The sequence below is a fragment of the Antechinus flavipes genome, chromosome 6 (genome assembly GCF_016432865.1).
Source record: "Antechinus flavipes isolate AdamAnt ecotype Samford, QLD, Australia chromosome 6, AdamAnt_v2, whole genome shotgun sequence".
NCBI classification, from domain to species: Eukaryota; Metazoa; Chordata; class Mammalia; order Dasyuromorphia; family Dasyuridae; genus Antechinus; species Antechinus flavipes.
In genome coordinates this window covers 5957501-5979019 of record NC_067403.1, presented here as the reverse complement: position 1 = coordinate 5979019, position 21519 = coordinate 5957501, and the positions used below count along the sequence as shown (strand labels likewise).

General features: G+C 43.9%; 1 protein-coding gene across 1 annotated transcript in view; it reads left to right on the top strand.

The window, feature by feature from the left end:
- LOC127540674 (collagen alpha-1(I) chain-like) overlaps nt 1-21519 on the top strand; it is a 32575-nt gene that overhangs the window by 5721 nt on the left and 5335 nt on the right. Inside the window, exons 3-5 of the mRNA XM_051965469.1 lie at nt 492-673; nt 19285-19871; nt 20298-21519. The exon at nt 20298-21519 is cut by the window's right edge and continues 280 nt beyond it. Of these exons, the coding sequence (XP_051821429.1) occupies nt 492-673; nt 19285-19871; nt 20298-21519 (1991 nt within the window). The remainder of the gene's footprint in view (nt 1-491; nt 674-19284; nt 19872-20297) is intronic.

Below are 21519 nucleotides of genomic sequence, written 5' to 3'. Positions count from 1 at the left end.
GGTCGCCTGACTTTGGGATCCACAGAAGTCCCCGAGGTTACGACCCTCTCCGTCCATCTCTCTCATCCTTCACCTAAGATAGAACAGAAGTGACGGAGACTGCAAAGAGAGCCAGGGGGAGAAAGAGACGGTCCCTGAGTCACAGCCCATCCACCCAATGGTCCAGAAAAGATCACCAAGATCAGGAGCTTTTTCTACAGAGTATAATCCAGTGGGTGGCTGTCAGGACTACCTGGTAGTTAAACGCAGATCCAACCCTTCATAAATGCCTCTGTAAGTCCCGAGCCTGAAGCTCCCTCCCAGGGCAGCCCACTCCAGCTTTCCCTCCCTCCTATCCCCCTGTGCTTACAAAACACGCATTGCCTCGTCAGAGGCCCACAACGTGCCGGCGATCTGTATGAGAGTGACTTCTGTGCGTTCATCAGCCCTCCTGGCTCAGGCCGCAAGCTCTTTGAACAGAGGAACTGCCATTTTCCATGTTTATATTCCAGTACCTCCCACAGAGACTTACTCATGCCCAGCCACCAATGGGCAAACCCCTCCACCAACACCGGGGGTGTTCCCAGTAATTCACTCTGCCCCCAAAAGGACGGGCGGCTCCGAGGCAAGGGCTCCCCCTGGCCGGAAGTCACTGACGTCCCTCGGTCTCTCAGGGGTGTTAGAAGGCACGAACGTATGTGGAGCCCGCGTCAGAACCGGCTGGTGACCGGGATCTTGGCTGGGAGTCTCCTCAGACTAAAGGTGGCTTAAGTGTCCCCGTAACAAAAGAATAAATGGTCTGTGCTCCAGCCGCCAGCCCTGAGGGTGCCTTTCTCAGCAGCCTCTGCTTTGTCCCTCCCCCCGGCTCCTTGTTTTACACAAATGCAATTTTGTGCCTGTGTTTGCAGCAGAAAGATCTGCACACACACGCGTGTGCCCACATTCGCCTACAGCTGCAAGCACATACATGTGCACTCGTCCACGAGCACAGGGGCGTGTGTAACGTGTGTGTACATACACAGCGTCGTGAGTGTATGTAAATATGTGCATGTGAGTCCCCAGAGCCACTCTCCTACACAGAGTAAATACACGGGTACGCCTCTTATACACACATGCGTGTGCATCCACATGCTCATTTATATCCATGTTATACACATGTGTGCGTGCATGTGTGCACTCTTCCTCGGGCCCCAGATTCATATTCCTATACGATGTAAGTACACACATGTACACCCTTTACACAGACATATATAGGTATAGAGATATGTGTACATATGCAGTATGTGCACATACACATGTTTGTATGTATCCATGCATGTACACATGTGTGTGACTTTTCACATGCTCTCGGTTTCACTGTGCCTTCTGGAGAAAGAGTATAAAGGAGAGTCAACTCTTATCTTTAATCCCTCTAAGTGAAGTATCATAGTCCTAAGATCCTAAAACTTAGACCTGAAAGGACGAACTGATTCTGTTCAAAGATCTTGTGAATTCTTTGTTTTAGAAAAGTAGTGATTAATAAGCTTTTCCTGTAGGAAAGTAAATGCCGAAAGATACAGGTTTGTTTTCTTCTTTTCCTGCTCTGACATACCCAGTTTGTTTGCCTCCTGCACCGCCCCACATCCCTTGTAAACGTGCCCCATCTCGAGGGGATTTCCTTTCCCTTTTAAAGAAGTGGGACAAGGACACAATGGAAAATGCCTCTCCCGAAAGCTTGGATCAGGTGGAATTTGGGTAATAAATGGTTGGTCCTTATTCGCAGTGGCTTTGGGGGGTGATGGTTTGAGATGAGGGCATTTTGTGAGCCTGAGTGTTTGTGGACACTCTTTGGGCAAAGTGCCCGACCCCGGTATCTCCGATCCAGGGGGTAGTGGCCCTGGGCAAGCCCTTCATGTAAAGCATTTCCAACACCACCAGGAGTCTCCGGTTCCTCCTCTGTAAATTGGGAAGATTAGATTAGATGATCTTTAAGGTCTCTTCTAAATCTTCATCTGTGATTCTTTAAATCTTAAAAATGAATTATATCCATTGCTTACTAAAAATTTAGGCTGAGATATTTTATTTTGTAATAGTATTTTATTTGTCCAAATACATGCAAAAATAACTCTCACATTCACCTTAGTAAAACCTTGTCTTCCAAATTTTCTCCCTCTTCTCCCTTCCCAAGAGAGCAAGTAATCTGATGTAGGTTTAACATGAGATATTTTTAAAGTTTCATTTCCTTCAGAGTTACAAGCCAAGACAGAGAGAGGGATTGGTTGATCCGCAGGGTCTCTGTGGGGCAGACATGATTCGGACCATGTCATCTCCCGTAGATACATAGAGTAGTTGTAATAACCCGAAGCCATGCTGGGTTCATAGCCAGGCAGCCACTGGATTTGTGGGTATTTGGGGGGAAGGGACCAAGCCTTCCTAACTTACTGTCTTTGAATGGCCCAGGATCCAATAAGGATAGACTCAGTTTTTGTCTTTTGGTTGGTCTTTAGAAAACCTGGGAAAGGGAAAGGCAAAACATGGGGGGTAGATTTAACCATCTGGTTACACTAAAATAGAGACTAATTTTAAAATATGATTCATGTCAAGAAAGGGAAAATACCACATTCCCCTCTCCTCCAAAAGGGGCGCGCTACCAGAAAGTGTCTTAATGTTGGGAACAATATTGTACAAAAGTCTCTGCTGACGTATCACGTTTGTACATCACTGTGACTCTGAGACAACCTTGAATTCCCAAGAGAGCGCCCCGATAGGCTCCCAACCCAAGAGGCTTCCACGTCGCATCTGGCCACAAACCCCGTGTCTGCTGCTTGTCTGAGCCATTGCTTGGCTCCCTCTGAAGAGTCCCCTTTTAGTGGCACAAGGTGCTGAATGTTTCAGCCACGGCAACTCCGATATACTTGCTCAGGCCCGGAGGAACAACCTACACTGAAATCATTACAGGTCACTCATCTACTAGCCTCATAAAACATCAGCTCCGTGAAGACAGGGACTTTTCCTTTTCTGTTGCTGAAACACCATCACTTAGTACAAGGCCTTGCAGATTATAAGCACTTAAAAAATTGTTGAACTGATTTGAATTGAAATATCAGCCTCTTACAAGATGTTTCACAGCAATTTAAATTTTCCCCTTTATTTATTTACTAAATTATATTTACAGTATTCCAAGAAATTGTTTCAGTTCATCATATTTTCACTTAAAAACATTTGAAGGTTCCTTTAAGACTTCATGTACTTTGCTTGTGACTGCCAGTGTGATGTTCCTAGAACCAAGGAACTTGTTTTTTTCTATTTGGTAATATAAGAAGACATTGTGGAAGGTATGGGTTTTCCTATTTTGGCCTGGACATGTGATTTCCCAGTGAAGAAACTTCAGCCAGGGAAGACTTGAACTCAGATCTCTACGCTGCCACACTGGCTTTCTTTTTACAGTCCTGATCTCACTAGCAGGTAGCTAGTCTCACCCCCACGTGGTCACGGAGCTCCAGGGTCTCTGGTCACCTTGATCAGCACCCGCCCCACTCACCCTGGTGGGGTAGCCAAGGATGCTGAAGAGAGGGCAGCAGCAGAACAGTTCAGATCCCCTTGCCTTTCCATGTGGGATTTCTGGCTCTGAATGACTCTCACGCGTCCGGGGCCAGGTGAGGGTGCCTCGGTGGGACCTGGGGGTCCGAGATGAAATGAAGCACGGAAATATTGCCGCATTCTCAATCACGTATTTTATCAAATTAACACCACATCTCAGGATCTTCAGATGAAAGTTGCCACAAAAAAATCCATGTTTTGATGAAATAACCAAAGGGAATAGAGTGTTTCAAAATTATATAACATCTCCCAAAGTTTTAATTAAATTTCAAAGCTGTTCTTTGTTGTTACAAGGGCAGAGACAATTATTGAAAAGATTAATTTCTGAGGATTATCTCTTTTCTGTAACCCTAATGTGACTGAGTAGGTTTTTTTTTAGACTGCAGAGAGACGCAGTTTGCAATAGAAACATTGACAGGGCTGTGAATGTGAAGGTCATGACTGGGCTAGAGGATTGGAGGGGAGGAGTATAAGAAAAAGGACCTTGTTTTCCTGGGGAGCATCATGATCTGGACAGGAACACTGGATGTTTAGCCAGAGGTAGTGCCCCCCCAACTCAACAAACAAGAGAAGAAGCAGGAAGAAAAAGGGGAAGAGAGGGAAGCAGAAAGACAGGAAGGCAATAAAAGGAGAGAGAAAGACAAAGGGATGTAGTGAATGAAGAGGGGCAGGGAGGAGATAGTGAAGAGAGGAAAGCAGTGAAGGGAAGAAAGAAAGAAGAGGAGAGAGAGGAAAGAAGGGAAAATGGGAGTGAGAGGAGAAGGAGGGAGAAAAAAGAGGGAGAGGGAAGAAAAGGAAAGAAGGAATGATGGGAGTGACAGGAGGAGGGAGAGAAAGGAAAATGAGAGTGACAGAAGAAAGAAGAGAGGGAGAGAAAGGAAAGATGGGAGTGAGAGGAGAAGGGAGAGAGAACAAAGGAGAAGAGAAGAGAGAAAGAATTAACATGTGGATCAGAAGACCCTCCCTTTTTTTTACTTGATGTCTCAAAACCACATACAATTCCTATCCAGTCTCAACATTTGTAAATAAAGAGAAACAGCGCCCAGAGCATTTCTCAATGAGGTTCACTTTGGATCCTGTCCAACTCCAACAGGGAGAGAGAACTGAGGCTGGGAAACAATGATGCACAAAAAACAGGGATAGAAAATAAGCTAGCAACATGAGAATAACGTTCAGGGCTCCCTGGGAGACTGAGCTTTTAATCTCATGTATTAAAAATGGCCTCTCCTGTCACCTGGGTGCTACAGAAAGAGAAGGGGGCTCCACTTTGAAACCAAGCTGGCAACAAAAAATAATTAACAAAATTCAGCAAGATCCTGGAAGGTAAATCAAATGTGGCTGCCATTCAGCATCAGGCTAAAAAGGCTGAATGGGGATGAATAAAAGCAGGCCAGATTACTGGTAAAACCCTTTCTGAGGAAATGGCTGCACTTGTCAGCAAATATTACTCATTCTCTACAATATATATTTTTTTGAGGGGGGGGGGGAGGGCTGGGCCAGAGTCTTCAGGAACATCTATATTTGGTTCTGCCAGAACATTCTCAGGTGGAGAATCAAGGTCAAGTTGGACTGAATTGAGGTTATGGTTTAAACTGAGTTCCAAAAAGGAAAAATGGACATGAAATTTTCTTTGGGGGAACTGGGGGGGTGACTCAGGAATCGACTACTTTCCATACAAGCCAAAGTCCATATCCCTTTTTCAAAGCCAGTAACCCCAGGGCCAATAACACAGACTTTCCCCATAAGTCTGTGTTCTTGGACCAGCCTATCTAATCGTGGAAAAGAACCCCTTTGGTAGACTGACCACTTGGTCATGAAATTTGTGGAACATGACAATCCATGAAACAAAGAAAAACCCAAAACCAGTCCTCAGTCGGGCCGGTTCCCTTATGTTTCTGCAACGAAGGGGCAAGCATTAGATTTTGAGAATTACCTAAGTCTTGCTGTCAGTAAGCTTTAATTTGACTGTTGGTATTCTACCTCCGAGATATTTGTGCAATGACCCAGAAGCGGGCACATTATTGAAGGAGCCCAATCAACTCAAACTTCACCTTTTAACAAAACCAGAAGAGAGAAAGGAGTTGGAATTACCTGTGAGAATAGACCAAAGGTGCACTTCAGAGAGATAAGAAAGGTCGTATTGTACGCCCCCAACCCACAAGAGACATTATTTCATAGGACTCTTGGTCATCACATCTTGAGGTATTATCTACAAGTATTTGCGAAAAGGCCACTGGGTAGAGTTCACGGGCCAATACGAGTTCCGAGGACAACCAAATAGAGAAATTGTATGAAAAGCTTGATAAGACTTCCAACTCTAAACAGCACAGTCCCTGATGATACTTGGCGATTTTAGTGCAAAGATGGGAGAAAATGAAGACCGGGAAATAGATCTGTAAACATATGGTTAGGGGAAAGAAATTAGAGACGCCAAAGATGTCGATTATGAAAAGCCTTCTGTGTCTATATAAGTATTTTCTTTATAACAAATGTTAGATGTTGGCCATGGGGATCCCCAAACAACATTTCAAAGAATGAAACTGACTACATGTAAGTAGGGAAATAATGACTACGGATGTAGGAGTTACTCCTGAGTCAGACCACTATAACTACCTGAATTAAAATCAGAATTTACAATGAAAAAGAAAAGTAATGGGGAAAAAAAAGATATCTTACCCCAAAATACTTACAATTAAGATTTTGTCCTAAATTATTTTAACAAACTTGAAAATCAAAAAATGGCAAATGGACTATAGGAAATATAGCAACATCTTCTGTTAAAAAAAAAAAAAGTAGAAATGGCACCAAGGAAAACAAAGATGGGGAAGAGAGACAAAGTGAATCAGATATATAGAGAAGATACTAACAGTAATATAATAATCATGAGGATGTTGAGGGAACACTTTACAAGATTAGAAGATAAGGGACAATATCAAAAGAATTGCGGGGGGGGGGGGCTTTTCAAACCTTATTGATCAACAACAAAAAAAGTGATCAAGAAACCATTATCAGCTAGGGACCTATATGCTTGCTCTCCTGGTCATACAAAATCCTTATGAGGGTCATCTCTACTCCAAACTTTACAGTCCCAGAGTTGCAAGTTCCCTGAAACAAATGGGTTTCTCTCAGTCATGGTCCTCCTTTGCAGGTTTCTGTAAGTGTATGTGACTCTCCCCCAGATGCTGAGTGTATAGATCAGAAAGGATGAACCAACTTAATGTATAGACAGGGATGTATCTATTAGTTCTGAATTTACTCTGATGTAAAGTAAATGTTACCATAATTTATTTCTTTTTTAAAATTAAGTATTTCATTATAATTAAAATCTAAAAGTGTCATTAATGTGACTGGCTTATTGTCTCCATTTTACGGATGAAAAGAGTGAAACAGAAAGAAGTTAGGTAGGTGCCCAAATCACACAGCTGTCCAGGGCTAACCTTCAGGTCTGGCATTTATTCTAGCTATTAGTCTATTTAGCCCTCCATACCATTGTCACTTAGGATATGACCTTTGAGAATGACTTATTTTTTTAAAAATCATCCCCTGTGGCCAACGTGATGATAAGCCTCTCCAAACTTAGCCACATGTTTTCTTCATTCAACAGGGCACAATTTGACACACTCTAGACCACGTAAAGGAGAAAATCACAATTGTCTCCCAAAACAAAGGATATTTCACAAAGTTTATCTGGCATTTCTGTATGCTTGGTACTTAACAAGTTGCTACCTTTATATGGTCTTCTCCAAACTAATGCAATAAAGAAAAGAAAGAAAAAAATCAGCTTGATCTCTCAAAAGGAATCCTGCTCCTTTCAGAGATTCCCATGCCAAATGGATTTCTTACTGGGATCTACAGCCTTGGGTCCAATGGAAGTCACCCCTCTTCCTCCAGTGAGAAACCAAACTACTGACTTGGTTCTTGTAAGTCAGCAGTAGGCCACTGATGGCTTGGACATTTTGCCTTCTCCCTCTTCCATTAAAATCCTTACACCTGCTTTGTTTTAGACCCACAAGCATTGAGTAACTTGCCTTCCACAATCCTCCCTCAAAATTTATCTGCTCTGATCTGAGAAATCGAGAAACAAAAGATGGTTAGCACAAAGCTAACATAAGTCAACCGTCCCACTTCATTTAAAGTCTTACCCAGGTGAAAGCACCTTTATTGGATGAATCCATCAAGGAAATTACACTTACATCAAGGAAACTACACCAGTATGAGAAGTCCTTGAAAGCCACTAAAAAAATGAAGTGATCCTCCGCAGGAAATGTGCCAGTAAAGGAAGCAGCACCAAAAGGAAGGGAAGGTCCTGAGGACTCCCACAAAAGCGTTTTGGGGAGCTGTACATTTGTGCTCTTTGCCACATCTTAAGCTTAAGCCCATTTTCATGGGATTCTCTACGTGCTGGTGGAAATTTGTCACTGACTTTTGGGAGGATGTTTGTATCTTTTTACCTATTACCTATACCTATTAATCTATTCTGATTCAATAACTGATGACCATGGAGGGAAGGGTACCCCCTGGGGCGACCTGAGCAGTGGCACTAGGGGACCACCCCTAACACCCCATAAGCCCAAGGGAAGGGAGAGAAGAGGACACGATGTGCATTTTTTAGGAGGAATTGGGGTGACAATTCCAGAGCATGGGCTATATTAGAATAATGTGCAAAGTAAAAGTAAATAGCCTCCAAATAGAGTTCTTGGAAGGCCGCCTTTTTTGGTGGGGACGGCACAGAGGGATGGTGCAGGAGTCAATGGTCTGATATTACCAAGTCGACCTTGGAAAGTCCCTTCCTTCCTATGGGCCTCAGTTTCCTAGTCTGAAAAAATCAGAAGGTTGGACTGTACCCAGTAGTAGTACATGAGCTTTAGGGTCCAGACCTTGTGATTACTTTACAATTACACAATTATCTTGTGATTGTCCAGAGCTTTGAGTACTTATTTCCAGGTTCACATCTTGTGTTCTAAGGGTTTGAGGGGAAAATATGTGGGAGTGGGAGTGACCATGTCATGCGGAAGAAAAGAGCTTTATGCTGAGTGTTAGGGACTGGGATGACATCAGCCACAGACAGCCATCTCGACAGCCATGTTATTAAAGCTTGATGTTGGAACAAGACGAACCGTGGAACTTAGTCCTGAAATAACCACACTACGCAACAAGGATAAAGTGGACTTAGCTTCACTCCCTGCAGAAATGGGTCTGGTCTCCAGACACCCACCGAGTCTGAAGGGAATTGGTGACCATGTTGGGAGGACCTACTAGACCACCAAAAGTCACATCAACAAAACCTCGATAAACTTAAAAATTCTCTCAGGGAGACAGCGGCGTGAGCTGTGTCTTATCCCTGGGTCTGCGCTTTGTCACCTTTTAGGGAAAAGCTAACCCAGCCTATGCCGATGGAGGCAGAGAACCACCCTTGCTATATATCGATCCCACCATGATGGTTTTTAACTTGAGAGTTTTTTGTATTTTTCTGAACATTACCGAGCAAATTCCATTCTGTTTCTTTCTCAAAACTACTGCATTTCATTTCCCAAAGTCTCGCTGACCTTCTAAAAGTTTTTTATATGTTTCCTTATATCCTTCTTCCACAACTAATCTTTTTTATTGAGGCCCATATGTGAGTTCTTTTACGGCTTTCCAACAATCATATACTAGATAACTAGGAAAAGAGCTGTAAACTCAAGAAATTGAGGCCAGAGTCATGTTTTGGATATACTGTGATCTTTTTTTCAATCACATTTCCTATGATACCATATATTATTGAACTCTGAAGCTTAAGACCATCCAAATTCTCCATGTATAAGATAGTTTATGTGTTCTGTATAATGCTCTTCGCAGAGTCCCGATTTTTATATGATCCATCATCACGAGTGGAAAAAGAAAAAAGTTTGCAGGCAACGTTATCGGGATTTATGATATCCCTCACACCATTAAATAATATGAAACTATTTTGCCAAATGACAGCCACAATGTCGTGGTATCATTCTATGTACTTCTTAATCTCTGGGACAAAACAAGCTCAAATAAAACATTTTCAGGGATTCCGACAGCACGGCCAGTAGTAAATGGCAGCAGATACTCTCCCAGGCAGAGTCACGCACCAACAAAATTGTGAAGTTTGGTGAAATTTATCTATCTATCTATCATCTATATAGTGTGGATGAGAAGTGATCTCAGGGGAGAGGCGCTAGCTGAGAAGAACCGCCAAGAGTCCGCTGTAAAGATCGGAGCCGAGTCGTGAAGGATTGTCGAATCAGATCCAGGACCTGGATTTATTCTCATATCTCCAAACAGCTCATCGTTCCACTTTAGACAAAACCAACCTTTCTGAGTTTCTGCTCTTTGATCTTTAAAAGGAGAATTCTTAAGACTACTTAGTTCACACAAGAGTGATGGCTCAAATGAATATAAGAGTTTTTCAGACCTTAATGTGTCAGAAATGTCTGCTTTCTGCCTTGGTCTCCTTAGCTGTAAATGAAGCAGTTGGACCAGATGTTTTCTCTGATTTTCCTAGGTCTGAAATTCCAGGGTTCCAGGCCTGTAGAACCAGAGGGTTCTTAAGCACGGTCCTAGGTATGAAGTTGTTTTTATAGCACAGACTCTTGGAGTTACCAGGGACCTTAGAGCCCACCAGTCCAATCCCTGCTTAGCAAGAATCCCCCTACAGCATCTCCCCAAAATCATAATCTACATTTACCCTTAAAACCTACAGTATGGGAGAAACCCACTAACTGTGAAAGCAATCCATTCTGCTCTTAGTGGTCCAATGAACAGAGTAATGGATCTGGAGTCAAGTCCCATCTCAGACACTTATTAGATGCTTTCTTTAGTTTTCTTAACTGTAAAATGGGTGTAGTAATAGCACTTGTTTCCCAGGATCTGTAGGAGAGCCAAATGGGTTAAGTGCCCCCTTCTTCCCCTTATTCCAGCATCATGCTGGGAAGTTATTCCTTACAAGAAGCAGAAATCTGCCTCCTGGAACTTCTGTCTTTGGGCCCTAAATCTCAGCCCCCTTCCAAGTGACAGCCCATCACTTATCCAAGTACAGCCTCCCGCTGCCCCCCACATACAGACCCACACTCACGCCCAAGCATTCTTTTCTCCATTTCCTCCCCTTGGCCCTCAGACGGTAGTTTCCAGTGCGGTATCCTGTCTTCTTATAAACATTCTCCATTTTATCAACATCCTTCAACAATATGGCACCCAGAACTAAAAACAAAGTTTCAAATGGTCCCATCACTGTGGAGTACAAGACCATTGCCTCTTCCACCTTCTGACTCTACGAACTTTCTAATCAATTAATACTCTTTAATCAATTAATTATTAGTTCATTATTTAATTAATCATGATTGTTAACTCTATATTAATTAATTAGTTAATTACTTGAAAGAGAGAAATTCATGCTGTCTTTCCCCCCTCTCTCCTCTTTCTCCTCCTTCAGGGCTCCGCTGATGTGCCATCTCCTCCATGAAGGAGTTATCAGAACTCCCCATATCCCCTCTCTTTAACCTCTGGAGCCTATTTCCCCATACGTAAAACCCTATTTAGTGCTGGCATAAAAAGGTCATTGAGAGGATCACAGGGCATAATATGTGCAAAAACTTTACGAAATTTCAAGGGTTACACATATATCAGTTAATATTCTCAGATATCAATAATCAATAATAAGCAACTAGGAAGGAACTGTCTTCCTAGATTCTGCTTCATATCTTACTTGAGTATATGTCATTCCCCCCTCCCCAACTAGATTATGAGTCCCCTGAAGTCAGGAACTGTCATTTTCCCCCCATCGCTGTATTCCTAGCACAAGGCACCGAGTCTGGCACAAAGCAGCTTCTTGCTAATGCTTTCTGTTGATGAATTGAAAAGAAAGGAAAATTCCTAAATGTCCTTTGCTGTGAGTCGGAGAGTTGTTATTAAGAACTTGGAAGAACTATCACTAATACTGTAAAATTTTCATTTCAATGCTAATGTACAACTAGCAGTATCTTTCTGAAGTGGAAAATTTCCAGGAGCAGATGTGATTTTGGTTTTCATTATGTATATATGCAGAGGTAATCCTAGAGGCACAGAGATAGCAAAGACGCCCAAAGTCCTGTCTTTTAAAAGAGAGGTCTACTGTTGTTTTTGACTTGGTAGGTGCTTTGGGGTAACCTCAAGGAAGAAAATATATTATGCAAATACAAAAGATCTAATGGGATTCCTTCTACCAACACCCTTAGAAACAGTCTATAACCTCAGGGGTAAGCCCGGGGGAGCTGCTGGAGACAGAGAGAAGCGGGAGGACTTGTCCAACATCACACCTCTGGTGAGTATCCAAGCTGGAACTGAAGGTCACGTCTTTCTGCCTCCAACTCCATTAATCTGAGGTCTTGCTGCCTCCCAAAGGAAACGGAGGGAAGTTGAATGGCTTGTCCCAAATCACAAAGATGCTACGCTAAACAGCCAGCATCAAACTGAAGTCCTCTTATTTCAAATCCCCCCCTTTCCATATTGTACCATACAGAGCCTCGGGAACCAGTAAACATTTTCTTTCTTGAGCTATTTTGGTCAAAGGAGCAAAACAAATGCCAAAATTAACTAAATGCCCAGACTGGCTGACCTTTAGGTCTTGACCAATTATAAAAAGTGGGGGGAAATTATTTATATATGTGTGTATACATACATGTTATTGTTCAATAATTTTTCAGTCATGTCGACTCTTCGATGCCATTTGGAGTATTTATGGCAAAAATTTCTGGAGAGGTTTACCATTATCTTATCGAGCTCGTTCTACAGATGAGGAAACTGAGGCAGACTTGCCCAGAATCATCCAGCTAATAAGTGTCTGAGGTCAGATTTGAATTCAGAAAGAGGAGTTTCCCTGATTTCAGAACTGTTCCACTTAGCTGCCTAGAGACAAACATGTTTATAAATATATGTGTGTGTATGTACAAGTGTATACAAGTATGTTCAAATTTATATGTGTGTATATATGTATGGAGAAAGAGAGCATGTGTGTCTAAGAGGTTCTATTTCTTCTTACATGTCTGTAAATCAGATTTTGTAGATGAGGAAACTGAGTCTCAGAGGTAAAGGATTTAACCATGGCTACTTATAGATCCAGGACTCAAGTCCAGATCTTTTAAATTCAAATTCAATACTCTTTCCAGTATCCCAGAAAGCCTCCTTTCAGACAGCCTTATTCATCACCTAAAATAGTGAGCCTGTTCTTTTTCTTAAGAGATTATTCCAGTAGAAAAATCAGTCACAGCTCAACTCAACTTTTTCATAATTTTTATAAATTTTCTTTTTAAAAAATCTTATCCCTAATGTTTGAGCTAAAGAATTTCTCTCCAGCTTGGGAATATGCACCTTTTTCAGATAATTCTAGATGCCTAAAATGTCTTCCCCTGATCTTCGCTTAGTCAAAGTTCAGATTATGTTCAGTTCTTAATCTTTCATCATAAATCAATCCCTCCAGTCTTTTAATCATTCTTGCTGCTCTTCTCTAAACTATACCAATGGCTATAAATCAATTAAGTGATGTTTGTAAAATACTAGAAAAGATAAAAAGTATGGATAAATGCATGAAAACTAATACTGTACTTAAAAGTGAATGTAGTGTTCTAGGTGTGGCCTTGATATTTAGAGAGACTTATTTCATATACATTGAGCAGTAATCTAATGAGATGGAATGGTGACTTTCTTTGATGATTTCTCTCCTTTCTCCGAGGCAAAAGCCCATATATTTCTTTGATCTGCTTATTCAGCTTGTATTCAGAAATATTCAGGCACTTGTGTCAAAAAAAAAAAAAAGCATAAAAGATTTCAGTTGGATAGAGAAAAAAAAATCTCGATTGCTAGAAAAATAAAAGACAGGAATGTACAAGCAGGGAAAGCTAAGGCTCTATCACCCTAGGGATATTTGAAAGGAGAATAAGCAATTACCAATTCTGGATGATTAAGAACAAAGGTTCCTAATCTAGATTCCATGGACTTGGTTTTAAGTATGTGTATCACTGAATTTTCGCACAATTGGTTTCCTTTGTAATCTCAGATATTTTATTTTATACACTTAAAGGCATGATTCTCAGAAAGGGCCAAAGGGCTCCATGCCCTTTGCAGGCAAAAAAGGTAAAGAATCCCCAATTTTACAACTTCAACATCTCTTCAGTTGAGAGCCAGTGAGCTCTCCAGGTGAAAGACTAATAAGAAGCGCTGTAAGTCAAAATGGAGATAAATGCCATTAGTTGTTTATCACAGCCGACTTCTTCCACCTCCACCCCCTCCATCCCCATGACCTCTCCCTCCATCACCTTCTTCCACCTCCACCCCCTCCATCCCCATGACCTCTCCCTCCATCACCTTCTTCCACCTCCACCATCTCCATCCCCATGACCTCTCCCTCCATCACCCCCTCTGCCAGCTCTGCTTTTTCTCTGGCTAAATGAAGTAGTCAGAATATTCTCTTGACAGGGGCAATAAGTAGACTAGGTATGGCTCATGAACATTAGTGATTGGGATGGAGTGGCCAAGAGAGAGTTATGAAGAGAACAGCAATCAAGAATAGGTCGGTGAGTGGAGAGTTTGAATAAGAGACCCCGACTATGACGAGAGGGTGGAAGAGAAAGAGATTAGAGAATGTCACAATTATAGGGAAGCTGGGAAAGTGACAGTAAGTCAGTGTCAGGTGGCTTATGGATGAATCTACAAAATCTGTGATTTGAGGAACGTGGGAAATGAGGATTAGGTCAGCAGGTATTCCCTCCCCATAATATACCGGCAATTAGGAGAGTAATAGGGTTTTGTTTTTTTTTTTTTTTATTTTCCAGCATATCCCCTTTTCTTCTCTCCCAGAACCATCCCTTATAATGAAGAAATAAAAAAGAATAACAAAACAGCTCAGCAAAACTGACCAACACATCAGCAGAGTCTGGGACTCTAGTTCTATACCCTTAGCCCCTCACCCCTTCAAAGGAGGAAGGGAAGTGTTTTTTTCATCTTTGGTCCAAGCTCGATCACCATAGTTTCAAAACATTCAATTTTGGGATTTGTTATTGCTGTTTTCATTTATTTGGGGGTAGTCACCAAAAGTTTCCCTCTGGTTCCACTTGGTGCTCACTCACAGGAGTCATTCCACATTTCACACTCATCATTTCTTACATTATAACATTCCATTCCATTTATGTGCCCCAGCTCGTTGAGCCTTTCTCCAATCCACAAGGATTTAGTTGTTTCCAATTCTTTGCTACTATAAAAATGCTGCCATAAATATTTTGGGTGTATTTGAGATCTTTTTGTCACTGATTTTCTTGGGGCACTCACTGAGTCTTAGGGCACAGATCTCCAGTATTAGTATCTCCAGATTGCTTTCCAGAATGGTCAAACCAATTCACACTTTCACCAGTAGTATTTTATGATATGCCCATATTTCCATACAACTCCTCCAATATTGATTACTTCCATCAGTTGTCATCTTTGCCAGTTTGCAAAAGTTTAAAGTGAAACCTGGAAGTTGTTTTGAAATGCATTTCTCATATTACTCGTGTGTAGGAACGATCTTTTAAGTGATTCATGATAATCTGCAATTAGAAAAGTGCTTTTTTAAACAATAATAACAATAACTTGAGTATGGTCCTAGCAATTGGCTAGGTCTAATGTCTACAAACAATATTATTTGCTCACATCATGATATTGGTGGAAAAATATTATTTTCACTTCTTTGTACCCCACTCCCTCTCTACTTAGACATAAACTCTGGCCATAAGGGGTTTAGCATCTAATAAGAAAGTAGGACAAATAGGTAGAAATAAATTTATGTAGCAGAAACAGTTAAACCCATTCACAACCAACAGATGAAAAGTTGATTCTTATAGAAGAAAATGTCTAAGTGCTAAATATTCAAGCCACTATCAAGTAACTTTCAAGGATATCCCCTCTTTTTTTCCCCAAAATTTACACTCACTCCTTATATACACAAAAAAGATATAATATACCCATTCTGACTTTTTAATAGTATTTTTCAAATTATTTGTAAAGAACAATTTTAATATTCATTTTAAAAATCTTGAGTTCCAAATGACCTCTATCCCTCACCATTGCCACCCTAAGATGGTAAACAATTTGATATACATTGTGTATGTGCAATCATATAAAACATATTTCCATATTAATCACTTTGAAAAAGAAGAAATAGGTTAAAAGAACTGCAAAAAAAAAAATCAGCAAAGTGAAAATAGTATGTTTCCATCTGCATTCAGACTCCATCAGTCTTTATAAGCATTTTTCATCATGAGTCTTTGGGAATTCACTGTATTGCTGAAAAGAGCTAAGTGTCACAGCTGATCATGGCTTAATGTTGTTGACATAGTGTCCAAGCTCTATCTGATTCTTCTCACTTTACTCTGCGTCAGTTCATAGAAATCTTTCCAGGTTTTTCTGAAATTTGCTTAATCGCTTCTTATAGCAAAATAGTACTCCATTAATTCACATATCACAATTTGTTCAGTCATTCCCCAATTGATGGACATCCCCTCAATTTCCAGTTCTCTGCCACATAAAAAGATTTGGTGTAAATATTTTTTTCTACATGTAGTCCCTTCCTCCCTTTTTGTAATCTCTTAGAGATATGGACCTAGTAGTGGTACTGCTGGATCAAAGGGTATGTCCTTTTTATTACAGTTGGATAGCCCTTCGATAGTGCAGACATAGTCCCAAATTGCTCTCCAGAATGGTTAGATCAGATCGCAACTCCACCAATAATTTTATAGTATTCCAATTTTCCCACATCTTCTCTAACATGTATCTTTTTCCTTTTTCTGTCATATTGGCCAATCTGATAAGTATGGACTGGTACCTCAGAGATGTTTTAATTTGCATTTTTCCAATCAATTTCTTTATATGAGTATAGATATCTTTAATCTCTTTATCTGAAAACTGGCTTTATTTCCTTTGACCATTCATCAACTGGCAAATGACTTGTATTCTTATAAATTTAATTCACTTATCTATTTAGTTGAGAAATAAGGTCTTTATCAGAATCACCTGCTATAAAAATTGTGTCCCAGCTTTCTGCTTTCCTTCTAATCTTGGTTGCATTGCTCTTATTTTTAATTTTTTAAAATTTAACTTAATATAATCATAAATTTTATTGGACTTTGGGGAAAGGGAAATGTTTATAAACAGATAATCTGGGTTGAAAAGGATCTCGTAGGTCAACTAATTCCTGAAAACGAATACCGACTAAATGTTTTAAGCCCATTCAGCCAGCCTCCACCCTAAGAACTCCCATGGAGGCACTGAAGCCGCTCATTACCCTTTTGCAAACTCTAATATTAGGAGTTTTTCCATGTCTTCAGCTAAAATCTGCCTCTCTCGTTACTACCTGCTGCCCATAGTTGTGGCTTCCAGGAAGATCACAAGGAGTTTAATGTTCCTGGTGATTCCGTGACAACCTCTGTCAGGTACTTGGAGATGGCTATCACATGTACCCTAAGTCATCTGAACCTCCTCCCTCCCTTCACCCCATCCTCAAGAGTCTACTGGTTGAGTGTGTTGTTCTCCTTGATGCAATGGGCATGAACCCCAAATCCCCAAGGCACCTCAGCAGTGCGGAATTCCATGTATTATCATTTCTCAGTCTCTGTGCTTTTCAGCAGGACATTTGGGGGGAGGAGCTACTGTGTCCCACTATCAATTTATATTGAGCTTCTCATCTACTAAAATTAAACTGTTTGTTTAGTCTTACTTCCCCATCTATACTTGATATTTTCTAAATTTAAGTGCATTATTCTGTACTTAGTCCTACTAAATTTCACCTTAACCAACTCAAAGGTATAGCAACAGAGTCATATAAAAAGAAAAGAGACCCAGAGGGAGATCTCTAATTACAAGGGAGTCACAAAAGGTTCCAGAGCTCTCCCACCATCCGCCTCCTCCCTCCCTTAGACTGTCACCGTAATCTGGGCCAGTCTGACCAGGACTCTGAAGGTGATCCGTCTTCCTGCCCTCTCCCACCCCAGGCTCGGGCTGGGATCCAGATGTCCGTCCCTGATGTCTCGCCCCTTGTCTCCTTCCCTTCTAATTTCCACTTAAAGTCTTCATCAGATTCATAAGTTTCTAGGCAATTATGTATTTTTACCAACCACTCCATTCCTGGCCAAGAAACTATCAATTTTTATATCTTAGCTGCTGGTCCAGTGATTCAAATCCTCCTCTATAATATTATTTCCTCCATGAGGCAGAGAATGAGGCAGAAATAGTTTAGAGAACTGGGACCTGAGAAGGACCTTGGAGATAAATTTAGAGCAGTTGTCTCACTTTTACTGAGGAGAAAATGGAGGCCCAGAGAAGTTTAGTCCCACATTCGAGATCACGTGGGAAGCAATCATTGGAGAAAGAGTTTGACTTCGGTTGGGATCCAGCCTCTGACACTTGACTTGGGACTGTGGCCATTTTACTTCTGTCTGCTTCAGATTTGTTGAGGGATAATAATCATAGTATTTATTTCCCATGGTTATTGCAAGAATCAAGTGATACCATTTGTAATGTGACTTGTAAACTTCAAAGTTCTATGTAAATGCTAACTATCCTCCTCCTCATCATTACAATTGTTATAGTACACAAAGAGAAATATATTTAGGGTTAGGGTTAGAAGTTAGGTCAGACTTCCCTAAGAAGGACTTTGAATTTCATACTGAGGATGAATTTTTCGCATTAGGCAATGAAGAACTTCTGAAAAAAATTAAACAGGAAATGTATGTGATCAGACGTAACAGGGAAGAAACTTGTGGGACTTCAGATTATCTAAATTGTAGGGAATATGATATAGAGGGATTTTAAAGGTCATAATGGAGAAATGCCATGAATTTTGGATTTGTATTGTGTCCTGTCTCTCTAAGGATACACAAAATAAGAAACTTTTAAATACACTCTAAGAAATAAGGACTTTCTTCAAGTATTTAAATTATCTGGGAACCTTCACCTGAGTCCACAGATGGAACCAAACAATGTTCCCTGCCTGACAGCCGTCCTCTGGCGAGAAGCCTCTCCAAATGTAAATCAAATATTTCTCAGCTTTCAGAGGCAAAAGTGCATCACGGGGACAATGCGTGAGGGCTTTCCACGCCAATAGAACAAAAGTGATGTTGGAAAACACTGCCCTCGACAGCTTAGCCTCACTTCCAGATCACAATGAGACGTCAGAGAAGGACTTTCATGGAGGAAGTAAGAACTAGTAAATCAGGACGGTTTCTACCATTATTGTGCGCTTCTTATAAAACATTGCCCCAATTTCACAGATCTCTCTTCTTTCATCTAAGCCGGACAGCCGCGTACTTGGGAATGATGGGCGCATTCGTGAGTCCCGTGAGAGCTCTGGGGAGGGGATGCGCTGCTTGAGCAGCGTCTTGGCCATGTCAGAACAACATTGTAAACCTAACACTAGGATACAAGTTTCCATTGAGAGAAACAAGTGCCCGCTTTGAGGATGCTTGGGCCTGACTGGTTCCAGTTCCTGACTGCTCCCAACTTTCAGTGAATGGATCCTTTCTCCAGTTTAATTGACCCGTTTGTGGTTAAGCTCGTAGGTAGATTTTAAGCTGGACAGACAGAAAATTCTTTATCCGTAGAAGTCCTGGTGGCCACCAGGCACGGGGACATGTTCCGAAAGCCCGCGGCTGCGCGCTGGGTTTGTTCTCCAGACGGTCACCAAAGAGCCCTCTCAAAGCCCCCCTTGTCTCTCAGCCGAGACAGCAGCCGAGCCTCGGGGCGCTTCCGGCTCCCTCCCGATGCTCGCCCTCCCCCGGGGGCACAGCCACAGAACCCGCGTTAGGTCGGGGCCTGCTGCCGTGGGCAGGAGGCCGCCCAGATGCGTCACCCCAGCGGGCGCCGGTCTTTGGCCTTCTTGGGCTGTCTCAGCGGCTTCGGGTCCCACAAGTCGGGCCCCACGGCCTGAATCAGCAGGAGCTGCGGGACTTGTCTCCGGGCCATTCCCTCTCCAACGCTGGGAAAGCCCGCGGCGCGGGAGCAGGTTACCCAGGGCGGCCGCCGCGGGACTTCAGCCCCTCCCGTCTCAGGCGTCTCGGAGCTTCAGCGGGTCGCTTCCCCCCCTCCCGCCTCCGTCCCTTCCTCCTCGCAGACTGGAAGGGCCGGCTCCTGCTTCGTGGGGCCGAGGGACAAAGGAGAGAGGGCGCGGGAAAGCGCGGCAAACGCTCTGGAAAGGCTAGCCGCGGTCACCCTAGCCTCGGGAGCGGGACCGCGGCCCGGCTCTGGCCCCGGGCCTTGGGGAAAAGAAGCGCGTTTAATGGAAGCGCGAGGAAGGTGGCTGGATAGTGAGCACGGACTTCTGGGACAACAAAACGGACACTAAGAAGAATCTTTATCCCTAGAAATACTCAAGAGAAGAACAAGCAATTACGGGAGCTGCGCGGACCGAACCGTCTCCCGAGTCTCTCCAGGATGGAGAGAGTGTTAGGATGTAGCCGAGAGAGAGAAAAGAGTAAAATACCACCTCGTCTTATATTTACAACATTTCCCCAAAAATTAAATTTACAAAATTACAAAATTACAAACTGCCTTGGCAAAATCCTAAAGAGAACTGTTTTCCAGAGTTTTATTTCAAAGCCAATGGAGCTGATCCTGATAAAATTCTCCCTTGGTGCCCCCTGGCCCTCCCCCCAGACAGAAGGGAGGAACACTGACGCCCCTCGGAGCTGGCAGCGGCGCCCTGGCCCCCGACTCCAACCTTCCCTTTACAGTGTGTCTGACGGGCTACACAAGTGCCGGTCACCAGAAAGTCTGGGGTTCCGGGAGTCTCCCTTACAGCCACCGGACGCGGGAGAGAAGGGGGTCGGACTCCCGAACGCGCGGCGGTCCCAGGCCTCACAGAGCGTCCCACCGGACGCCGGAGAGAAGGGGGTCGGACTCCCGAACGCGCGGCGGTCCCAGGCCTCACAGAGCGTCCCACCGGACGCGGGAGAGAAGGGGGTCGGACTCCCGAACAGCGGCGGTCTCAGGCCTCACAGAGCGTCCCACCGGACGCGGGAGAGAAGGGGGTCGGACTCCCGAACGCGCGGCGGTCTCGGGCCTCACAGAGCGTCCCACCGGACGCGGGAGAGAAGGGGGTCGGACTCCCGAACGCGGCGGTCTCGGGCCTCACAGAGCGTCCCACCGGGCGCCGGAGAGAAGGGGGTCGGACTCCCGAACAGCGGCGGTCTCAGGCCTCACAGAGCGTCCCACCGGACGCGGGAGAGAAGGGGGTCGGACTCCCGAACAGCGGCGGTCTCAGGCCTCACAGAGCGTCCCACCGGACGCGGGAGAGAAGGGGGTCGGACTCCCGAACGCGCGGCGGTCTCGGGCCTCACAGAGCGTCCCACCGGACGCGGAGAGAAGGGGGTCGGACTCCCGAACGCGGCGGTCTCGGGCCTCACAGCGCGTCCCACCGGGCGCCGGAGAGAAGGGGGTCGGACTCCCGAACAGCGGCGGTCTCAGGCCTCACAGAGCGTCCCACCGGACGCGGGAGAGAAGGGGGTCGGACTCCCGAACAGCGGCGGTCTCAGGCCTCACAGAGCGTCCCACCGGACGCGGGAGAGAAGGGGGTCGGACTCCCGAACGCGCAGCGCTCTCGGGCCTCACAGAGCGTCCCACCGGAAGCCGGAGAGAAGGGGGTCGGACTCCCGAACAGCGGCGCTCTCAGGCCTCACAAAGCGTCCCACCGGACGGACTCCCGAACAGCGGCGGTCTCAGGCCTCACAGAGCGTCCCACCGGACGCCGGAGAGAAGGGGGTCGGACTCCCGAACGCGGGGCGCTCTCGGGCCTCACAGAGCGTCCCACCGGACGCCGGAGAGAAGGGGGTCGGACTCCCGAACGCGGCGGTCTCGGGCCTCACAGAGCGTCCCACCGGACGCCGGAGAGAAGGGGGTCGGACTCCCGAACAGCGGCGCTCTCAGGCCTCACAGAGCGTCCCACCGGACGCGGGA